General features: G+C 33.4%; 2 protein-coding genes across 4 annotated transcripts in view; both read right to left on the reverse strand.

Annotated features, from left to right (window-relative positions):
• LOC142334629 (uncharacterized) overlaps positions 1–24,488 on the reverse strand; it is a 418,890-nt gene that overhangs the window by 318,314 nt on the left and 76,088 nt on the right. Inside the window, exons 2-3 of one of the 2 annotated variants that reach the window (XM_075382823.1) lie at positions 9,473–9,573; positions 2,776–2,869 (exon numbers count right to left, since the gene is read on the reverse strand). The exons of the other annotated variant lie outside the window; for it this stretch is intronic. Of the exons in view, the coding sequence (XP_075238938.1) occupies positions 2,776–2,869; positions 9,473–9,564 (186 nt within the window). The 5' untranslated portion in view covers positions 9,565–9,573. The remainder of the gene's footprint in view (positions 1–2,775; positions 2,870–9,472; positions 9,574–24,488) is intronic. 2 annotated transcript variants of the gene reach the window in all.
• The window catches only part of LOC142334628 (nucleolysin TIAR-like), a 210,302-nt gene continuing 195,465 nt past the window's right edge, over positions 9,652–24,488 (reverse strand). For both annotated transcript variants that reach the window (XM_075382819.1, XM_075382821.1), the window contains one exon: positions 9,652–10,442. In XM_075382819.1, coding sequence (XP_075238934.1) covers positions 9,852–10,442 — 591 coding nt within the window. In that variant the 3' untranslated portion in view covers positions 9,652–9,851. The remainder of the gene's footprint in view (positions 10,443–24,488) is intronic.

The following is a 24,488-nucleotide window of genomic DNA, read 5'->3' on the forward strand; positions in this document are numbered from 1 at the left end:
GTTTGTCTAGTTTATTACTTGACAGCTTTTTGTCGTTTTGACTTTTAAAAAATTTGGTTTTTAAATAAATAATGGCTTGTTGAACTTTGCATCCATTTTTCACTTAATTTGGTCAACTTGTAGATTAGTGTCATCAATGACAGAATGCTTCCTCTTTCTACTGAATTTAAATCCAATCATTATTGCGGTTTTACGCCTTAAGTTATGGTTTTTGCTTTGATACTACTAGATTTAAAATTTTATTTTATTTTTAGTTATTTGTCCATTTTTCACATTTTCTAAATTTGTCACATTATCACGCTATTGACAGTTCATATATCACATTATTGGCGTTCGAAATAGAACACAATTGATAATATTATGATCCTTGAAGATGTAGATTATGGTTTTAACGGCTTCGACACTACTTTCTTGAAGAATTTCAAAGAATTTTTTTATCTTTTTACTTTGTCTTTTGGTCGTACAATAACACGGTTATGGTTATTTTCCCGTACAATAACACGGTTTCATTGGCATTCATAGAATAGATGAGCAGATATTTGGATATCTAAGGTTTTTTAAAAATTCGTTATGACTTTATTGGCTTCGACACGGGTTTTCCACAAAAAAAAGTAAATTAATTTTTGATCTAAGTCGTTTTTGACGTTCTCTTTGTAGACCTAAGACATATTCTAGATAATTGCAGGTCTCAAGGGTTTCCCTTGGAAGAATAAATGAACCTATTTAATTATTTCATTTTGTAATTAATGGCTTTGATCTCTTTGGAAACAATTTTTTTTTTCGAAAAAAACTAGTATTACTTAATTTTGCCCTTTTCTTTTTGTCTACTTGTTACCTAGTTTCATTGATTAGAGGTCACATAATACTTTATCGGTGTTCGCGAGGCTGCAATCAAACATATTTTGAGGGCCAAAGAATAGCTTTACGGCTTCGAAAGCATTTTCTCGCAAGTTAAGAATTGAATACCGACAGTTCTTAGTTCCCGTATGTAGAAACATTGGAAATTTTAAACCTATGGGACCTTTTACTTGATTTTCAATTGTTTTTATTGCTTTGAAATTAATTGTTTTTTAAAAAGATGAGCGAATTTTTCAACTTGTTTTCAACTGTTTTAACAGCTTTTGTTCTTCATTGTCTAATTGTTACCAAGCCTTATTATTGACTGGTGCTATATCTTTTACAAGTTATTTTGTTTAGTTTCAGTTTCATCTGACACTATTTTGACTTTGATATTAAGTTTTCTTTTTAAAACGGACATAAAGTTTTTGATGTAATTAATGTTTGTTGTTGTTGTTTAATTTTGCTGTTCGTCTTGACCCGCTTTCTTAATATTGGCGTATCTCATCAATCTAATGCATCATTTTTTTACTCCACAGATTATTTGCTTTGGAGTTTATCTTTTCGTTCATATACAAACCTTTTTTTGAAAACTAATTGAATTTTTGGGTTTTTCTATCTGTTCCTCATTTGGTAGAGAATTATGCCAAAATTGTGGATGAGCGGGGTCGGAACCTTATGTGCAATCGCACATTACCGAGCCTCCATGTTTAATTATCTGATGCAATCGAAAATAGCAAAAATATTGTTTTTTTCCTAAATGTCTGAAGGTTTAAATGTCAAAAGGTTTAAACTCTAAATCAATTAATCTCAACATAATTTGTCAAACCATTTTTGTTCAATCATCGAATTACTAGCTAAAATCAAAAACACGTAAAAGTAATAAACAAATAACATTGATTACGTTTCCTTTTTTTTACATAACTCACTAGTAGTTGCAAAATTTAGATAAGTGTTCTCAATATAAATTGATTCTACTTTCCTGTTCGCGCTCAATCAATAACTACCAAAAACACCCAAGAAAAACTGAACAGCAATAAAAACTCCACTTTTTTTCAGTAAAAACTAGCCTGTAACATTTAAATGTCTGTTTTAAAATTAGATCTAAAGAAAAATTTTAAAACAAATTATTCCGGAAAACACAAATATCAGAAGACAAAAAATTTTAAAACAAGCCAAAATTTCCTTTAAATTAATCAACTCTCTTAAGCAAAACAAAAAAAAACTGATTCCAATCAACTTAAGACACTCTAAGAAACCTATTAGCTGCCCATTGAGGGATAAACAGCTGACTTATGCACAATTAGGACACATAAATTACCTTTAGTAGCATTAGCGAATTCATCGCGAGAATTAACTATTAAGACAGAAGTCAAATTGCCGCAAGTGGAAAAAAATTTCTCTAGAAAAACCAATAATCTGTTCAGTAAAAATTCACACTTTAAAAGGACTCACCTTTTCCTCCATCAAGAACGACAGCGTGACTAAAATCACTATTCAAATATGATTTCTCATTGACAAGTGTGAACAGATCTCAGGGTTCTGTCTTTTTAAAGACAGAATCCCAATACCATCCAAATCCCTTGGATTGTAAAAAAAACCAAGAGAAAGCCAACAATAGCTCCGCTCAGCTATTACAGCTTTTAAAAAAGACCACATGCTTAATATAATTACTACAAACTACGTTCGAGAGCAACTAGAAACAACTTTTGAGCCATTTCTCGATTAATCTGCTTGCTAAGATTTTCAATATTTTAATTTTTTAAATCTTTTTAGAAAAGAAATCAGCGTTCAATTAGCTTTCCTATGGTACCATTTTATCCTTTAGAATGAGGAAAAAGTAGTTTTCTGTCTTCCAGAAAAAATCCATGCATTCATATTTGCCCAACTTCTTTGGAACAATAAATATCATACAAATTTTCAAATCAATGGACTAACTTTGCATTGATAGGTCCAATGTCCCTTCTCCAAACATTTTTGACATTTGGCATTGGCAGAAGAGACCTCATTCGATATTTTCCCAGACACGTCTCTAAACACACCAATAATTAACAACACAACCTAAGCCAATCTGACGGGCGATTGGATGAAGCAAAGCTAATTTTGTACGGAAGTTTCACGCAGCGTCTACAATCGCATATTTCGGCTGTTTTTTCTTATTGCTCCCGGTTCAATAACCTGCAAAGCTATTAAAATAATAATTTAAAATTGTACTTTCTCCTACAGCTGAAATCAAAAATAAAATGTGCCCAGAGTAATAAAAACAGCATTTGAAAAATCAAATTTTTTAATCTTTAGATATGTGCTAAATTGAGAAAAAATTGAGTAATAAGTGACATATTGCAGACACACAAGAAACATACCCGGCAGATTGCCGGAAAATAGCCACCGTTGATTCCAATAAGCATGATTGGGATTGAACGAATAGAATATATTGAAAAAAAAGATTTTTGTTGTAAATGAACTAATATAGCAAAAGTGACAAGATCGAATAAATTAACAATCGATCATACAATTACCGCTTCTTCTGACAGCAATTAAAACTCAATTTTTATAGAGAAGATTTCTCTACAATCCAACTGAAAAATGTTCCGAGTCATTTTTACTTGCTAACGTCATGGATTCCTCGAAACAAAACACCTGGCCGGAAGACTCCGGAATCGACTCGAAGTAAAAAATAACCTAAGCCCTAGCCGAATACTAACTGGTAAAACTATTGCTTCATTACACCATTCAATTTGAAAACATACCCGGCAGATTGCCGAAAAATAGCCGGCGTTGATTCCAATAAGCATGATTGGGATTGAAAGAATAGAAGATACAGAAAAAAAAAGATTTTTGTACAAAAACATTTTTTAAGTCCGATTTATTTTGATGGCATTTTGTAGTTGAACATACTTCTGTTTCTTAGAGAGAGGCTACAGGGGCCACTATCAACACCAATAAGCATAAGAGATGGTAACTAAGACTTATAGGAACGCCGTTCAAATAGCGGGCATCTAAAATTGGGCTTTATGGGTTTATCCCGTTTCTACTTCTGACTTCAATTTTTTATGCTGACTCTGTTCATTTTGAATTGCTTTGCTTAGCAACTGATGTTCAAATTCACTTTTAGCAGAATGAGAGAAGAGAGAAACTAGCCTAGAGAAGTCAAAAAGATTTCACGCAAAATGTCGAAAAAGCGGCATAATGGTAAAGCGAAAAGTTTGACGAAGTAAAAAAACATAACAGGACAAGTCCTGACGTACAATTCAAAGAATTTTCATTGACTAAACAGAAAAACTAGACCTAGAATGGACTATGAGTGAATTGGGAAAACCATTTTTAAAAAAATAAGATCAAAAAAATAAGAAAAAAAAATCAATGTCAAAATGCCGCATGTGAACAAAAAAACCACTAGCGAGAAATGAAAATTTAATTCAAACAAAAAACTAGGCCTAGAATGAGCTGTGAATGAATTGGGAAAACCATTTAGAAAAACTCCGATCCAAAAAATCGAAAAAAAAACAGTAAAAATCAGAGTGAAATTGCCGCATGTGAACGAAAAACCGCTACCGAATTTTTGTTCAAACACCGTTTTCTCACTCTACTTTAAAATTAGAGCGAAAAAAATTCACGCCGCAAAATCACTCGCTTTTTCGCTCCATTTCCTGTTTCGGCGTGACCAAAATCACTACTCCAATTTGACTTCAAAAATCATGAAAATGTGTGAACAGATCTTAAAAAAAAAACATAGCAGGCAAGTCCTGACGTACAATTCAAAGAATTTTCATTGACTAAACAGAAAAACTAGACCAAGAATGGACTATGAGTGAACTGAGACAACCATTTTTAAAAAAAACTCAGATCAAAAAATAAGAAAAAAAACTGAAAATCAATGTCAAAATGCCGCATGTGATAAAAAAAACCACTAGCGAGAAAAGAAATTTCAATTCAAACAAAAAACTAGGCCTAGAATGAGCTGTGAATGGATTGGGAAAACCATTTAGAAAAAAATCCGATCCAAAAAATCGAAAAAACGGTAAAAATCAGAGTGAAATTGCCGCATTTGAACAAAAAACCACTACCGATAAACCGAACTTTTGTTCAAACACCATTTTCTCACTCTACTTTAAAATTAGAGCGAAAAAAATTCACGCCGCAAAACCACTCGCTTTTTCGCTCCATTTCCTGCTTCGGCGTGACCAAAATCACTACTCCAATTTGACTTCAAAAATCATGAAAATGTGTGAACAGATCTTAAAAAAAAAAGACAGCGCCCCAATAAGTTTAGACTCACTTAAAGCGAAACACACGAACCAAAAACAAAGAAAACTTTTGCAATAACTGCAAAGTGCGAAAAATAAATATGTATTAAATAAGAATCAAATTAAATAGCAACAATCCAGCAAATAGTCACCGTTGAACCCAATGACCGCCGTTGGGACTATAACAGTTGGGAAACAGAACAACAACCTCAATTTTCTATAAAGTTTAATTAACGACGACTGCCTTATTTGCTTCGAAGTGTCGTAGCGTTCTAATTTGTCCACAGTTTCATTAAAATCGACAAATATGGTTAATTCGGCTATTAAAATGGCGAATTGGCCAATTACTAATAACAGTTAACAGTATATCCCGAAGAACTTTGAGCCACGCAATCTTTTGGTTTATTTCATTTCTTTTGATATTGTTTTTCGAGTTCCCCGTACATGCGTAAACTTGCCGAATGATATCTGAATTCCATTTATATGATAAAGTGAGTGAGGTAAGTCGAAGAGCAAAGGTCAAAGTCGTGACTTATGTACATCAAAAATCATGATCAAAGGATAAAACTAATATTTAAAAATAGCCGGAAAAATCCTGAATTACATTGCAAGGAACTGAATTAACTACCGACCTGACATATAACATTTTAACAGAAACATCAAACTAAGACGGACAACAACGCCCATGACCCTATTTGCTCAAAAATTAACAAAAAAAATAAAAACAATTTAAAAATTTTTATCAAAGATTTAGTGTTTTCAGAAATCGCCAAAAATACTTTTAGAAACACTTTAAAAAACACTAAAAAAACTATTAATTCTACGTGTCGACAACCGCAGTAAAAAAAATAAATTGTCAAAAATCAGAATATCTTTGGAAATCTGTTTCGTCAAAGTAACCTCATAACTAAAATCCACTATCCTTAAAAACAGAATATAAGAAAACATTAAAAGTATTATAATACCTTTTAGCTATTCTAATGGTTCAAACAATGGATAACAAAAACAAATGAATGCCATATTTACAAATTTTTAAAAAAAAATTGAGAACAAACGTTCTTTCAATCAAGCAAAACTTAAACTAAAAGTTGAAGCCGAGATTAGAAGACCACAAGAGAAACAACAAAAAAATGCCAGACTAAACATTGCTATTTTTTGAAAGAAATTGTCAAAATTATAAACATGATTGTAAGGAATTGAAACTACTAATATGATTCACTTATTCCTTATAGGTAGCCGAAGAAACCTGTCCGAGACAAAAAGATAAAAAATAACTAATTTCTGCTAAAACTCAAAAACTTTAAAAAATTTTTAAAAAATATATAGTATGAAGGTCACAAAATGCAACAGCTACGGACTGGAGCAATTAAGTCCATAAACTCATCACTCATCAGTAAAAAAATGATAAGTCATGAAAATTTTTTTGATAATACAAGAATCAACACGAACAATTGCGTAACTCAAAAAATTACTAAAAATCAGTAAAATCTAACAGCGCATAGAGAAGCAATAACTGAAACAATTAATTCAATTAAATAAAAAGTACCTTGCGACCGATGAGAAGTGCCATTGACGAGAGTGAACTAAGTCGAAAATTCTGTAGTTCTAGAAAACAAAGTGTCAAAGTCAAAGGATTAGCTTTGAAATTGAATTGATTAACTGAATCCCTATTATCAATCTAGAGATCGTCCAAAATAACATTAAATGATAAGAAAACAAAAAGCACAAACAAAACTCGCACTTAAGTTTTTATTTTTGGAGTCACTACAATTTAGACAAAACTATGATATAATTCTCTCTTATTGGATATATCATACCTAGAATGAGTTCAAACCATTGCAAGAAATAATCAATACACGAAGGACAAAAGAAATAGAATACAATTCTCAGCAAAAAAAATCAAAAATACGTCTTCAATAAAAATGTCAAAGGATTATCAACCAAAATTTTTAATCAGTACTTCAGCAAATACTCAGTGCCGCACTATGTTCATAATAAATCAATTAAAAACAAAATACAAATCTAATAAAATGGCTAAAATCATTTAACAACTGTTAACAAGCAGAGCTGAAAAAACTATAGTCATAGGATAATGATCTATGATAGAAAGCAGAAAAAATGGACAGAAACAAAATATAAAAACAAACTAGTTCTTGATTTTTGAAAGTTGAAAATTAAACTGAAAAAAAATGAGGTAAAAAAACAAAAACCTTTTATTATTTAGCATTCGAGGCTTTAACAAATTATAGAAGCTGTCCTCTTGTATAGATTAAAAAGAAGAAACATAGTTCGAAGATTGGAAACAATATTTTAGAAGATATTTGTCCTCAAATTTTTTAAAATTGCCGTTATGAAAAAAATTCTAACAATTTCAAAAACTGAACGCCACAAAACAGATCAATTATAAGTAAAAGAAAAGTAAAATACCTGACGGTGCTCGAAGACACTTTCTATCAATTGAAAACAAAAAACTGAGGAAAACTGGACAGAACTGCCGAAATCGGGTAAACATGGGTACAATTCTATAACACCAAAATAAATCACGTTATAAAGAGGCAGCCACTGCATGAAATATCAAAAGTAAAATGCCATATGCAGTGATTTTTGCAAAGTCCACTTTGAGATCCAAAAATAAAAATAATTTAAACGCCAAAAATGAACAATAAACTAAGAAATGTGGTCATTTAGAATTTGAAACGCATAATCAGACTATCAAAAACACAGCGGTACCAATTTCAGAGATTCATATTAATTATTAATAGAGCTTCCATTAAAAAATATTTCGACAAAAAATTAAGCAAAAAACGACCAATTGGATGACGAACAGCTTAAAATGGTTATCTATATGCGATAGTCTGCCAAAAAACAACTTTTTAAGTCAAAAAGACTTTCACTGATTGAAGCGCACGATCAAAAAACTTCTCTGGCCCATAAAAAATTAGTTCACACCTCAATTTTACTCTTTCCCTTTTAGGTCAAAACTCCGTCTGAACGAAAAGTACTTCCTGAACGAAAAGTACTTCCTGAACGAAAAGTACTTCCGGTAAACCAACTTTCCTCTTCGAGTCCAAATCCAAGAGAAGGCCACGACTAACGTCGGGCGAGTTCTCTTAAACGACCAGCGAGTGGTCGCTTTCGGTAGTAGACAGCTGGGGTTCAGCGATGCTAGCATTAGGGGCGTGATCGGTGTGTGTAGGGGGGAAGTAAGGCAATCAGGGTAGGGTTGCGACGGTTAGAAGAGAGGGGGGTTCAAATCGACAGGTGGAGGAGGGTGGACAATAGAAGTGTTAAGGGGGTGGTAATGGTGCACGGGGTTGATGGCGGCGGGGGGGGGGGGGGTGACCGAAGGGGGTCAATCTTTTCAGATTCAGCACCGCCCTTCACACCAAGATATTGTCCCCTTCAGTTTTGGTGAATCGAACTTTGTTTGAGATTAATTAAAAACATAACACGAAAAACTTCAGTAGGTGACCAAAAAATTATTTAGAACCTTGTTTAATTTATCAAAAAAAGTCAAAACATTTAATTCTCCGAATAAGAAAATAACCTAAATCATAACCGACTAACGTCGGGCGAATTGCTCTCAAACGATCGGTTGGCTTTGTCGGTAGCTCGCCAAGGTTTAGTGGGGCTAGCGCAGGGGCGTGATGTGAGCACAGCGGGGGGTGCAACGGTGCGGGGTCTTTGGCTGCACGGGTCCCTAACGGCATAATCGATATGCAGGGTTAGGGATTGTGGGGCAAGAAGTTGGGGTGAGGGGGAGGGGCTGATGCTGAGGGAGGGGGGGGGGTGATGCTCAGGGGAGGGGAGGTGGGGGTCAACTTCTAAGAACCGCCCTTCACACCGTAAGTATAAGTCTCCAAAACAGTTTCTGTGAATCGCATACTTGCAGACTAGTGAACTGAAAGACTATAAGCGAACTTAATGCCCGCTGGGCGCTACCTGTTTATCCCGTTTTTGAGGACGAAAATCAAATGAGTCAGGCAAAAAATAAAAAAATCGAATTAAAAAATACCAACTGGACTAATATAATTGCTACAAACTTCGCTTGAGAGCAATTAAACAAAAATCTGCTTGAAAAAGCAGCACGTAAACAATCCGCTCGCTTTAAATTTTTTCACACCTCGATTTTTTCACTCTCTTTCGCTCTGCCCTTCACATTTTTTCAGAAATACCATGTTTTTAACGCTTTTCACTTCCTACGTTAATTTCTCTTCAGATAATTGTTGACTAAAAAGACTTTTCCAATACTCCTCTTCGAGTGGGGAAATGATAGCACACCAATACAATCCAAATCTTTTTAATTATAAAAAAGAAGAGCTCCTAAATAATAGCCCTAGAGAGGCTGACGGCTGCTATTAATTAGTTCTTATGATTTTACAACTTACACTCGTTTGGCCCATAATCTGGAAGCTGTCCCATATCGTGCACTAGTAATTTTATCACTGTCTGCAAACACTGAAGACGGTAGTACCGACATATCTTATCTGAAAATTTGACTAAATACATAAAATTAAGCTGAAAACTTCGATATAAGAAGCACGCTGTCCAAACATTTCAATTATAATACAACGAGTAATCAATTCCACAAATAAAATAATGAGCTAGAGATGTTTACACACTGATATAAATTACACAGTAACAGTTTGAATGTCAGAATCCGACAACTTTGCATATCAGTTTGTCTTTAGTTTCGAAGTACGGCTGCAAGAAAAAATGTAGAGTTTCAACATCAATTGCATAAATATAGACCACACACGTGTCTTCTTATCGTTCCTGTTTTACATATCCGTTAGGCGGAGTAGCTGCTCCACGACGAGAAGGCGGTGTGTGTCCTGGTCCGTAATTCGCCCCTGACGGCGGGGGATAGCCACCTTCGGGTGGAGGGGGGCCACCCGAGTGTGGTGGAGGGTAATTGGGATCATGCGCAGGATAACCATGAGGAGGCGGAGGACCACCATATCCAGGGGGCGGTGGTCCGTAACCGTGATGAGGTGGGGGAGGATGTGCTCCATAAGGTCCTGGTGGAGGATAAGCCCCGGGTGGTGGTGGCGGTGGCCCATAATGATGGCCCATGTGAGGAGGGGGTGGGTGACCGTGAGGGGGGTACATCGGTGGCGGGTACTGTCCGTGCGGAGGGTAGTAATAATTGGGGTCATAACCACCACTTCCGTATCCCCCGTAACTGTTATTATAGCTGTTATACTGTCTATGTGCTCCAGGGGGAGGAGGAGGGGGTGGACCGGCAGGCGGGGGTTGCCCTCGTTGGTGACTGCTGTGACCTCCAGCATCATCGAATGTCCGATCCTCTCCGTATCCATAGTTCGGGTACTCTGGGTGGTCACTACGTGCTTCGGACTAAAGCACGCACATATATCACATAATGAACGTTTTCCGCTTTAGCACGTTTTTATTACCAGAATTATTTGAAGCAAAGAATCAATATCCAGTTTTAGTAAGGTCATGTGAGCTAAAAGATAGTTAAAGCAATCAGTGCCAGTGGGACGGGTTTTTCCTCAATCACAACCGACTTTTACACAAATAATTGTGACATTTAGTTCCATTCTCAGTAGAAAAAGAGCACTAGTTTTTCACATGTTAATGGACAATAATTAATTTGATGGGGAAACAAAACAGATATCGATAAAACAAAGAAACTACGTGATAGGAAAGTTAAGTCAAACGCAACTTTTTTCAACCAGCAGAAGGTTGGCGTGTCTTAGTAAAGTTGCTGTTCAACAGTTTTCGGATAACAAACATTGAACGGATAAAATGCAATTGCGATGAAAGGTTCTCAGTCACTCGCTGTACTATCTATGCAATTTATTACAAAATTTAAGCAATTGCTAACGTAAGGCTCAAACTCTTAGAACTTATTAAGCACTGATCAGCTGAAAATTTGATAAGTAACAAGTAAAGAACACTTGTTTATCCCGTTTTGAGGACGAAAAGCCAAAGAGCCAGACGAAACGTTACTGGTACAAAACACCGTATAAAAAAAATACAGCAGGACCGCTATAAATGCTACTCAAATCACGCACTCAAATAAAACATCCGAGGACAAAGCTAATTTAGTTGCGTCTTTTCAATACCATAGAAGAATTCAAAAAAAGGTAAAGATGAATTAATTTCATTGCGTAAAAAATATTGAATCGTTGGACGATAGTGGAAAATGATTTGGTTGGCATTCATTGTTCGTCTGGTCTGCAGTCAGCACATGAAAAAATTCTCTCATACGAAGCGGCAATGGAAATCAAACCTGCAAATTCCGAAAGTTTTTACAAAAATCCTAACGCAGAGAATTAATTTTTAACGAATTTCGGTTATTGGATTCCAAAGATATGTATTGCTAAGTTGCAGCTCGTTCCTTAAAACTATTATCGGAGGCATTATACGTTGATGGCAGTTGACAATGTTTGACCAATATTTCATTCGAAAAAGGCGCCAGAAAAGAAAGCAAATGAGCAGCACAATTTGTGCTAAGTTTCGGATTAATACTATTGACATATTAAACAATTCCTTCAAAGCTTGTTATCAAATTTGAAGAGATCCTTGGCCAAAAAACATAGCCGGCAGATTGCCGTAATAGCTGCGAAAGAATAGACTTGCCTGCCGTATAACAGAGATAGAAACAGAGACAGATCTAAATTGAAAAAAAATCGACGCCGCTCGAAAAGCTAGGTAAAAACATTCAGCGGTAAATTAAAAAAGCTTACTAAAATTCATTCCGCAGAAGCCTCTTATTAGGGACCTTTACTGGACATATGGGTTCCTTTGACCTGGAACAAACTCAAATTAAACTTGAGTTTTACGTGCAAATGTCAAATTATTGAGTGAGGTAAGTCACGTATGATCAACATCTAAATCACGCAAATGATCTTAAAATCTTTGGTAGCGAGAATGAGAAATGGCGTCACACGAGCAAACGCCGTTAGTGAGGGGAAGAAGTCATTCAGAAAATTTGACTTTTTCAGCTTTGCTCTGATTAAATGCAAAACGAAAAAGGGGTCAGACGACGAAACAAAAAACATAGCCGGAAAAATTCTGGAAACGACTAGAAGTCATTTCCCCCAAAAAAACAGGCTTTTCAAACACCTAATATCTCCTTGCAGAAAGCATCAAAGCGTAGAAAACAAGTCATAAGTCAAAGAAAAAATATTGCCAGAAAAAAACATGAGAAATTAGGAAAATTCAATTTATTTTTCATCAAGTACAAAAAACATTCGAACAAAACAGCTGTTTCACGCAATGAAAATTAGTTATCTAACCCCAAAATATCAGCTAAGCCATAAGGAGCCCACAAACCCCTATTTTTGAAGAAAAGGAGAAAAAATGAGAACATTGTTTAAAATTTCAATATTTTAATCAATGATTTCAAAATTTCAATATTTTTATCAATTATTTCAATCATACGTCAAATTGCATAAAACGAGACACTTTTGTAGGAAATAAATCCTGTATCCTTTATAGTAAATAGAGTCTACAGGAATGTAGAAAACATCACCTCGGGCTTCTATTTCAGTATTAAAACTGAAACTTATTAGGGTTACTGTCAGCTAACAATCGCCCTAAAGAACTTTGATAACCTATTGCACTATGACTTAATGACAGGTCTTCATCGGCTTATCCCGTTTCTATTAATTTTGCTCCTTTGACTCTGACTGTATTCACTATTTTGCGTAATTGAATGCGTGACCGAATTTAAAATCCATCCTGTTGAAATGGTGAGTGAGGAAAGTCCGACGTCAAGCGTGAAAATCGTGACTTTTGCAGAACGAAAAACGTGATCAAAAGGTAAAGCAAATAAAGAAAGGAGAGATCCCAAATAAAAATAGCCACTGAGATGCCGAAAGCTATCATTAAATTCAATAAAACGATACAATGGGGCAAAAAATTGCAAAACCAGCAAAATAGTCGAAAAACCTTTAATTATTAATCAACCGAAAATTAATCAACCAGACCATAAAAAACAACGTAATTCAATAGCTAAAAAATTTTCAAAGTGAAGCTGATACCCCAAAAACATTCGCAGAAACTATTCGCCAGTTAAAAAATTTAAAAAGCATTTCAGCAAATTCTCATTGGCACACTGTGTTAAATGAAATCAATTGAAACTGAAAAAATATTATGAAAAAGGCTAAAATCATTTTAAAACAAAGACTAACTTTTGATTTCTTGAAAGTTGATAATTAAATTGAATAAACATGAAGTAGAAAGAGTCCGTTCATTTGTTTAGCATACGAGGCTAGAAAAAAGATATAGTTGTCCTACTGTAAAGATCAAAGAGTAGAAACAGTTCAATGATTGGAATCAGAAAATCGTTGCAAAAAACGGTCTAAATTGCACTTATGAAAATCATTTTGCTGAATTTCAAAAACTTAACGCCACAAAGATTCAATTCCAACTGCCAAGATCGGCAAGCATGTGTACAATTCTATAAAACAAAAAACCTCACATTATAAAGAGGAATTAAATGCATGAAATATAAAAAATAAATTGCCATACGCACTGATTTTTGAAAAAAAAATTCGGCTTTAAGAACCAAAAAAGGAAAAAATTAGTTTAAAAAAGTCAAAAATGATTTGAAAATTGGGAAATAGGTGCTCATTAAAGATTTAAAACGCATTATTAGACTGTAAAAACCACTGATATCAATTTCATTAATAGAGCTTCTATTAAAAAATTGTCTCCAAAAAAAATTGTAGGCAAAAAAGAGCTAATTGCACAAAAAACGGCTAAAAATGGCTATCTATATGCGGCATTCTGTCAAAAGACACTTTTCAAAGTTGAAAAGTCATTCAATGACCGAAGCGCAGGATAAACTGCTCTCGCTCAGAAAAAAATAATTCACACGGCAATTTCACTCATTCTCTTTTAGGTCAAAACACCGTCTGAATGAATAGTATTTCCAGTAAAACAGAGCCCAAAGAATTCCGGAAACAACTCCAAGCGTCAACATTTTACAAAAAACTAATTGCAGCTGAGCAAAAAAAAGATCGCGAAGACAAATGGCAGATAATAATCTGAGAAATTAAGTTAAATTTTTCAAAAATGAATGCTCAAATTTGAGAATCAGAAAACCACTATAATTAGATTACTAATCACTTCAATTAAGACGCAAACAACATATACTGCTTCCTCGTTGTATATATGCTTGACAAAATGCTTTCATATTATTTCAAAAATTAAATTAATCAAAAAAGACATAAGCAAGAGAATAACATTTACAAGGAAAAACGCTCAAACACAATACCAAGGCAGCAAGAAAATTGCAATTGAAAAGTTAAAAGTGGAAATATTGGAAAAGGCTTTCTAGCAAACTCTCAGTACTGTCTTATCATATGTCAAATTGCATAAAAAGAGACACTTTTGTAGGAAATAAATCTTGAATCCTTTATAGTAAACAGAGTCTACAGGAATGTAGAAAACATCAGCTCGAGCTTCTATTTCAGTATTAAAACTGAACTTATTAGGGTTACTGTCAGCTAACAATCGGCCTAAAGAACTTTGATAACCTAATGCACTATGACAGGTCTTCATCGGCTTATCCCGTTTCTATTAATTTTGCTCCTTTGACTATGACTGTATTCACTATATTGCGTAATTGAATGCGTGACCGAATTTAAAATCCATCCAGTTGAAACGGTGAGTGAGGTAAGTCCGACGTCAAGCGTGAAAATCGTGACTTTTGCAAAACGAAAAACGTGATCAAAAGGTAAAGCAAATAATGAAAGGAGAGATCCCAAATAAAAATAGCCACTAAGATGCCGAAAGCTATCATTAAATTCAATAAAACGATACAATGGGGCAAAAAATTGCAAAACCAGCAAAATAGTCGAAAAACCTTTAAATTAATTAACAAGACCATAAAAAACAACGTAATTCAATAGCTAAAAAATTTTCAAAGTGAAGCTGATACCCCAAAAACATTCGCAGAAATTATTCGCCAGTTAAAAAATTTAAAAAGCATTTCAGCAAATTCTCATTGGCACACTGTGTTAAATGAAATCAATTGAAACTGAAAAAATATTATGAAAAAGGCTAAAATCATTTAAAAACAAAGACTAACTTTTGATTTCTTGAAAGTTGAAAATTAAATTGAATAAACATGAAGTAGAAAGAATCCGTTCATTTGTTTAGCATACGAGGCTAGCAAAAAGATATAGTTGTCCTACTGTAAAGATCAAAGAGTAGAAACACTTCAATGATTGGACTCAAAAAATCGTTGCAAAAAACGGTCTAAATTGCACTTATGAAAATCTTTTTGCTTAATTTCAAAAACTGAACGCCACAAAATTTCAATTCCAACTGCCAAAATCGGCAAGCATGTGTACAATTCTATAAAACAAAAAACCTCACATTATAAAGAGGAATTAAATGCATGAAATATAAAAAATAAATTGCCATACGCACTGATTTTTGAAAAAAAATTCGGCTTTAAGATCCAAAAAAGGACAAAATTAGTTTAAAAAAGTCAAAAATGATTTTGAAAATTGGGAAATATGTGCTCATTAAAGATATAAAACGCATTATTAGACTGTAAAAACCACTGATATCAATTTCATTAATAGAGCTTCTATTAAAAAATTGTCTCCAAAAAAAATTGTAGGCAAAAAAGAGCTAATTGCACGAAAAACGGCTAAAAATGGCTATCTATACGCCGCATTCTGTCAAAAGACACTTTTCAAAGTTGAAAAGTCATTCAATGACCGAAGCGCATGATAAACTGCTCTCGCTCAGAAAAAAATAATTCACACGGCAATTCCACTCATTCTCTTTTAGGTCAAAACACCGTCTGAACGAATAGTATTTCCGGTAAAACAGAGCCCAAAGAATTCCGGAAGCAACTCCAAGCGTCAACAATTTACAAAAAACAAATTGCAGCTGAGCAAAAAAAGATCGCGAAGACAAATGGCAGATAATAATCTGAGAAATTAAGTTAAATTTTTCAAAAATGAATGCTCAAATTTGAGAATCAGAAAACCACTATAATTAGATTACTAATCACTTCAATTAAGACGCAAACAACATATACTGCTTCCTCGTTGTATATATGCTCGACAAAATGCTTTCATATTATTTCAAAAATTAAATTAATCAAAAAAGACATAAGCAAGAGAATAACATTTACAAGGAAAAACGCTCAAACACAATACCAAGGCAGCAAGTAAATTGCAATTGAAAAGTTAAAAATGGAAATATTGGAAAAGGCTTTCTAGCAAACTCTCAGTACTGCCTTATATTGAATGAAATCAATTGTAAACCAAAGAAATGACAAAAATCTGGGAAAAAGCTGAAATCACTCAATTTTTTTAACAACTAAAAAATCAAAATAAGGATAAAAAGTAGGTGCCAGGACAAACATAGAATGATAGAATAATACAAACTAGAATGAGGAAAATGGACACAATGTAAGAAACACCGAAACGAAAAAGACACTCTTGATTTTTGAAAGTTAAGTCAATTTTAAAAAATTTAAAAAACGAAAACATTCCCTTGTTCAGCATTCGAGACATAGAAAAGACAACAAGTCATCCGAGACAAAGATCTGTCCTCCTAAACAGAAAAGAAAAAGCAGAATTTAGGCATACGAAACATTTTGCAAAAAATGGACAAAAAATTTTTAAGACTGAATTTGAAAAACTATTAGCTGTTTTTCAAAAACTTAATGCCAAAACGTGATTACAATGTTTTGAAACGAAATTAAAGACCCTGAAGTTTCACAAAAGGACTATTTCAAGTAATTAAAACAGAAATACAAAACTGAGAAAAATTGGAAAAACTACCCAAACCGGATTAGCATGTGTACAACTTTTAAAAAAAAACAAAATTACTTAGAGGTCAAAAGAGGCGTTGAGGATATGAATTATTAAAGTGAAGTTGCCATATTAACTGATTTTTGAAAAAAAGAGGCTGACAGATTCAACAAAGAAGAAATTGGGAAAAAGCCAAAAATTAACTAAAAAATCAAGAAAGATGTGCCAATTTTAAACTTGAAGAGCATTTTGCAAAACACTGTTATCAAATTCCGAGGACTACATTTCAATATAGCATCGAATAAAAATTCATTTCTACGAAAAGCCAAATTACAAGCAAAAACTCGGCCACTTGGACGAAAGAACGGCAAAAAACGGTTATCTAAAGTGGAATTCTGTCAAAAAAACGTAACGGCTAAAAACGTTTGTCTATATGTGCCATTCTGTTAAAAAATAGTTTTCAAAGTCAAAAAGTCATTCACTAATAGCAGCGCATGATCAGAAAACTTCTCTCGCTCAGAAAAAATCAGTTCACACGGCAACTTGAGTCACTTTCGCTTTCAGGTCAAAACAGGGTCTGAACGACCAGTACTTCCAGTAAAAAAAACATAGCCAAAGAACTCCGGAAAAGACTCGAAGTAGAAAAGTGACCATCCTAACTGACCTAATCCATATTCCACATAATAAAACTAAGCATTTTGAAACAACAGAAAAGATATGAGAAAAGTATGTGACGATACACAACCTGATAAAACTTAGCTTTGGTGGCAACTCCAGAAAAACCTTTTTGTGAAGGGACCTGTTATACAGATAAATTGGAACAAAATATTAACAATTGACAGACAGCCCAATGAAATAGGTTCATAAAAAGAAACTCGAAAAAGAAAGGAGATGACGGACAAAACCGTAGAGTAGAATTGTCCAAAAAACCTTTCGGCAAAAGCAAGGCAACTCCCGAACCATTTTTTATTAAAAACATGTTAATTTGATTTTCTCGTACAAAAGTCTGCAAAACAAAATTAGACTAAGTGATAAACAACAATTAAAATATAAGAGCAAAAAAATTAGAAAAATTGTTTAATGAAGTGATATATGGTCGGTTTAGCTTTCACAATGATTTTTCCAATCATTATTCCGGCAAACAAATTTGTACAGCTTCTGCCAGATCAGTCACTCCAATTGACTGTTGGAAGCTGCTATGAACAAAAAATTGAAAAAATAAAACGTGTGATTTATGTTTGAGAAAATTAACATGCCTAGATTTGAAGTGTCAATTCGTTGTAGTGACACCAAAAGAGTAAATCTCAACTAAGAATTGACTGAGAAAAATAAAAGCACGAAGCGTAAGGTCAGGAGAAAGTCAAAAACCACAAAAACATTAAAAAATCGGCAAAAAACTGCTCGAAATTAACTATTTTTCCTCGAAATTTGAAAAAGTTTCAAGCATAACGAACGACCACCAAAACAGCTACAACAACTATTTTCGACCACACAACTCCGCAAACGTTATAAAAAAGTCAAGAAAATGCTAAACACTTGAAATAGGCAAAATGCTCATGGAGAAAGATTGAATGTTGATGGTCAAAAATGCTTCCAAACACACAAATATTAGACTAGATAATTGTGAGCACTTCTGATTAAAAAGTTGGAATTAAAACTAGAAAACTGTTTGAAAAAGGCGCACGTGATCAAAAAATTTCGCTCTTTTAGCGAATATTTTCTTCACAATTATTTTTCTCGCCTTCAATATAGACAATTTTTTAACTATACTATCAGAAAATCTCTTCACTAGCAAACTCTCAGTACTGCCTTATCATATGTCAAATTGCATAAAAAGAGACACTTTTGTAGGAAATAAATCTTGTATCCTTTATAGTAAACAGAGTCTACAGGAATGTAGAAAACATCAGCTCGAGCTTCTATTTCAGTATTAAAACTGAACTTATTAGGGTTACTGTCAGCTAACAATCGGCCTAAAGAACTTTGATAACCTAATGCACTATGACAGGTCTTCATCGGCTTATCCCGTTTCTATTAATTTTGCTCCTTTGACTATGACTGTATTCACTATATTGCGTAATTGAATGCGTGACCGATTTTAAAATCCATCCAGTTGAAACGGTGAGTGAGGTAAGTCCGACGTCAAGCGTGAAAATCGTGACTTTTGCAAAACGAAAAACGTGATCAAAAGGTAAAGCAAATAATGAAAGGAGAGATCCCAAATAAAAATAGCCACTAAGATGCCGAAAGCTATCATTAAATTCAATAAAACGATACAATGGGGCAAAAAATTGCAAAACCAGCAAAATAGTCGAAAAACCTTTAAATTAATTAACAAGACCATAAAAAACAACGTAATTCAATAGCTAAAAAATTTTCAAAGTGAAGCTGATACCCCAAAAACATTCGCAGAAATTATTCGCCAGTTAAAAAATTTAAAAAGCATTTCAGCAAATTCTCATTGGCACACTGTGTTAAATGAAATCAATTGAAACTGAAAAAATATTATGAAAAAGTCTAAAATCATTTAAAAACAAAGACTAACTTTTGATTTCTTGAAAGTTGAAAATTAAATTGAATAAACATGAAGTAGAAAGAATCCGTTCATTTGTTTAGCATACGAGGCTAGGAAAAAGATATAGTTGTCCTACTGTAAAGATCAAAGAGTAGAAACACTTCAATGCTTGGACTCAAAAAATCGTTGCAAAAAACGGTCTAAATTGCACTTATGAAAATCATTTTGCTTAATTTCAAAAACTGAACGCCACAAAATTTCAATTCCAACTGCCAAAATCAACAAGCATGTGTACAATTCTATAAAACAAAAAACCTCACATTATAAAGAGGAATTAAATGCATGAAATATAAAAAATAAATTGCCATACGCACTGATTTTTGAAAAAAAATTCGGCTTTAAGATCCAAAAAAGGACAAAATTAGTTTAAAAAAAGTCAAAAATGATTTTGAAAATTGGGAAATATGTGCTCATTAAAGATATAAAACGCATTATTAGACTGTAAAAACCACTGATATCAATTTCATTAATAGAGCTTCTATTAAAAAATTGTCTCCAAAAAAAATTGTAGGCAAAAAAGAGCTAATTGCACGAAAAACGGCTAAAAATGGCTATCTATACGCCGCATTCTGTCAAAAGACACTTTTCAAAGTTGAAAAGTCATTCAATGACCGAAGCGCATGATAAACTGCTCTCGCTCAGAAAAAAATAATTCACACGGCAATTCCACTCATTCTCTTTTAGGTCAAAACACCGTCTGAACGAATAGTATTTCCGGTAAAACAGAGCCCAAAGAATTCCGGAAGCAACTCCAAGCGTCAACAATTTACAAAAAACTAATTGCAGCTGAGCAAAATGATCGCAAAGACAAATGGCAGATAATAATCTGAGAAATTAAGTTAAATTTTTCAAAAATGAATGCTCAAATTTGAGAATCAGAAAACCACTATAATTAGATTACTAATCACTTCAATTAAGACGCAAACAACATATACTGCTTCCTCGTTGTATATATGCTCGACAAAATGCTTTCATATTATTTCAAAAATTAAATTAATCAAAAAAGACATAAGCAAGAGAATAACATTTACAAGGAAAAACGCTCAAACACAATACCAAGGCAGCAAGAAAATTGCAATTGAAAAGTTAAAAATGGAAATATTGGAAAAGGCTTTCTAGCAAACTCTGAGTACTGCCTTATATTGAATGAAATCAATTGTAAACCAAAGAAATGACAAAAATCTGGGAAAAAGCTGAAATCACTCAATTTTTTTAACAACTAAAAAATCAAAATAAGGATAAGAAGTAGGTGCCAGGACAAACATAGAATGATAGAATAATATAAACTAGAATGAGGAAAATGGACACAAAGTAAGAAACACCGAAACGAAAAAGACACTCTTGATTTTTGAAAGTTAACAGTCAATTTTAAAAAATTTTAAAAACGAAAACATTCCCTTGTTCAGCATTCGAGACATAGAAAAGACAACAAGTCATCCGAGACAAAGATCTGTCCTCCTAAACAGAAAAGAAAAAGCAGAATTTAGGCATACGAAACACTGAAACATTTTGCAAAAAATGGACAAAAAATTTTTTGACTGAATTTGAAAAACTATTAGCTGTTTTTCAAAAACTTAATGCCAAAAAGTGATTACAATGTTTTGAAACGAAATTAAAGACCCTGAAGTTTCACAAAAAGACTATTTCAAGTAATTAAAACAGAAATACAAAACTGAGAAAAATTGGAAAAACTACCCAAACCGGATTAGCATGTGTACAACTTTAAAAAAAAAACAAAATTACTTAGAGGTCAAAAGAGGCGTTGAGGATATGAATTATTAAAGTGAAGTTGCCATATTAACTGATTTTTGAAAAAAGGAGGCTGACAGATTCAACAAAGAAGAAATTGGGAAAAAGCCAAAAATTAACTAAAAAATCAAGAAAGATGTGCCAATTTTAAACTTGAAGAGCATTTTGCAAAACACTGTTATCAAATTCCGAGGACTACATTTCAATATAGCATCGAATAAAAATTCATTTCTACGAAAAGCCAAACTACAAGCAAAAACTCGGCCACTTGGACGAAAGAACGGCAAAAAACGGTTATCTAATGTGGAATTCTGTCAAAAAAACGTAACGGCTAAAAACGTTTGTCTATATGTGCCATTCTGTTAAAAAATAGTTTTCAAAGTCAAAAAATCATTCACTAAACGCAGCGCATGATCAGAAAACTTCTCTCGCTCAGAAAAAATCAGTTCACACGGCAACTTGAGTCACTTTCGCTTTCAGGTCAAAACAGGGTCTGAACGACCAGTACTTCCAGTAAAAAAAACATAGCCAAAGAACTCCGGAAAAGACTCGAAGTAGAAAAGTGACCATCCTAACTGACCTAATCCATATTCCACATAATAAAACTAAGCATTTTGAAACAACAGAAAAAATATGAGAAAAGTATGTGACGATACACAACCTGATAAAACTTAGCTTTGGTGGCAACTCCAGAAAAACCTTTTTGTGAAGGGACCTGTTATACAGATAAATTGGAACAAAATATTAACAATTGACAGACAGCCCAATGAAATAGGTTCATAAAAAGAAACTCGAAAAAGAAAGGAGATGACGGACAAAACCGTAGAGTAGAATTGTCCAAAAAAACCTTTCGGCAAAAGCAAGGCAACTCCCGAACCATTCTTTATTAAAAACATGTTAATTTGATTTTCTCGTACAAAAGTCTGCAAAACAAAATTAGACTAAGTGATAAACAACAATTAAAATATAAGAGCAAAAAAATTAGAAAAATTGTTTAATGAAGTGATATATGGTCGGTTTAGCTTTCACAATGATTTTTTCCAATCATTATTCCGGCAAACAATTTTGTACAGCTTCTGCCAGATCAGTCACTCCAATTGACTGTTGGAAGCTGCTATGAACAAAAAATTGAAAAAATAAAACGTGTGATTTATGTTTGAGAAAATTAACATGCCTAGATTTGAAGTGTCAATTCGTTGTAGTGACACCAAAAGAGTAAATCTCAACTAAGAATTGACTGAGAAAAATAAAAGCACGAAGCGTAAGGTCAGGAGAAAGTCAAAAACCTCAAAAACATTAAAAAATCGGCAAAAAATTGCTCGAAATTAACTATTTTTCCTCGAAATTTGAAAAAGTTTCAATCATAACGAACGACCACCAAAACAGCTGCAACAACTATTTTCGACCACACAACTCCGCAAACGTTATAAAAAAGTCAAGAAAATGCTAAACACTTGAAATAGGCAAAATGCTCATGGAGAAAGATTGAATGTTGATGGTCAAAAATGCTTCCAAACACACAAATATTAGACTAGATAATTGTGAGCACTTCTGATTAAAAAGTTGGAATTAAAACTAGAAAACTGTTTGAAAAAGGCGCACGTGATCAAAAAATTTTGCTCTTTTAGCGAATATTTTCTTCACAATTATTTTTCTCGCCTTCAATATAGACAATTTTTTAACTATACTATCAGAAAATCTCTTCACTGCTTTTCAATTAGTTCAGCCGTTTTCAGCCTAGTTCATTCTAAACAGTCTTCACATGCGACATTGACTTTTACATTCTGTTTTAAATACACTCCAAAAATATTGATCCAAAAATAAGTACATATACTTATATAGCAATCATGGTTCAAAAACATTACACAGTCAAACTTCTGTCGAAATAAGATATTGAAAAAAGGCTAGAGAGATTTGCTAAACTAAAATACTTTGCAAAGAAATTGTCAATATAGTAAAAAAAATTATTCAAAATAAATCATATTAAAATAAATTCCTTTAAATTTTAAAGATTAGACGCTAAAATCAAATGAGGTATTATTAACACGAAAATAAACCACTGGCTGTGCACGAAAAGCCTTTTCCAAGTTGGACAAAGAAACAAAAATTTTAAAAAAATCGGACAAAATGAAAAAAAAAAACGGATTAGTATGTGTACAATTTGATAGAACAAAAAAAGCCACGTTCAAAAGAGTTGTTCAACGGACGAACTGCCAATCGAACGCTGCCATTTAGATAGATTTTTCAGAAAAAATTCAGCTCGAAGATCCAAACAGGAAGAAATCAACGAAAAATCAAAAAATTTACTTAAAAATTGAGAAAAATGAGCACATTTTACACTTGAAAAATGTTATTAGGCTATGCAAAGATTTGTGGTATCAATTTCATAAACTTATATATTAATGCAGCAACAATCATAAACAATTTCGACAATCAAGTAAATTACAAGTTAAAAATATTGAGCCAAGTGGATCAAAAACGGTTATCTATATGCGGCGTTCTCTCAAGAACATTTTTCAAAGTCAAAGAGTCATTCAATGAACGCAGCGCAAGATCAAAAATTTTCTCATAAATAAGGAAAATCTTTCACCAGGACAGCTTTTCTCACTTTTGTTTTCAGGTTAAAATGCCGCGTGAACAAAACTACTTCCTGAACAAAAACCTCCCCAGGTGTGATCTAAAAATTGATGGTCTAACAAAATGCAGCAAAAATTTATATTATTGAAAACGTTTGGCAACGTTAAAAAAGTCCAAAATAATCAGTAGGGTCAAAATACTGATAGACTGATAAATCCGACAGGGCTATGAATTGCTCTAAATAATTCATGATTCTACTCTCAAAACAACGCGAAAGCAAACGGCAGATAATACTCTAGAAACTAAGCTAAATTTTTCAAATGCTCTAATTTAAGAACCACTGCATTTTGTTTTTTTATCACTGCAATCAAAAACAAATGTGGCAGGTTGCCAGAAAATAGCCGCCATAGATTCGTAAGATCGGCAGTCTCAAAAAAAACAGTAAAAAAGACAGACCAAAAAAATCGTCCTTTCATTGAAGGCTGATCTGTTATATTTTGATTCAAAATCTGTATAAGTTATTGCTGCTGCCTCTATTAGCTGATCTTAAGTAACCTTCATTTAGAGTGACACACAACCATTTGACCTTGTCTCTTTGAATTAAAGTAAATAAAAGTCAATTTCAAATTGAGGAAGTCATTTTTGAGAGTGAGGTAAGTCAAGTATGACCAAAAATTTAATCACGCGCATGAACAAAAAAACTCGCTCCACTAAGAGCGAAAAATGACGTCACACATGCCATTCAGT

The sequence above is a fragment of the Convolutriloba macropyga genome, chromosome 2, assembly GCF_964194025.1.
Source record: "Convolutriloba macropyga chromosome 2, txConMacr16.3, whole genome shotgun sequence".
Lineage (NCBI taxonomy): Eukaryota > Metazoa > Xenacoelomorpha > Acoela > Convolutidae > Convolutriloba > Convolutriloba macropyga.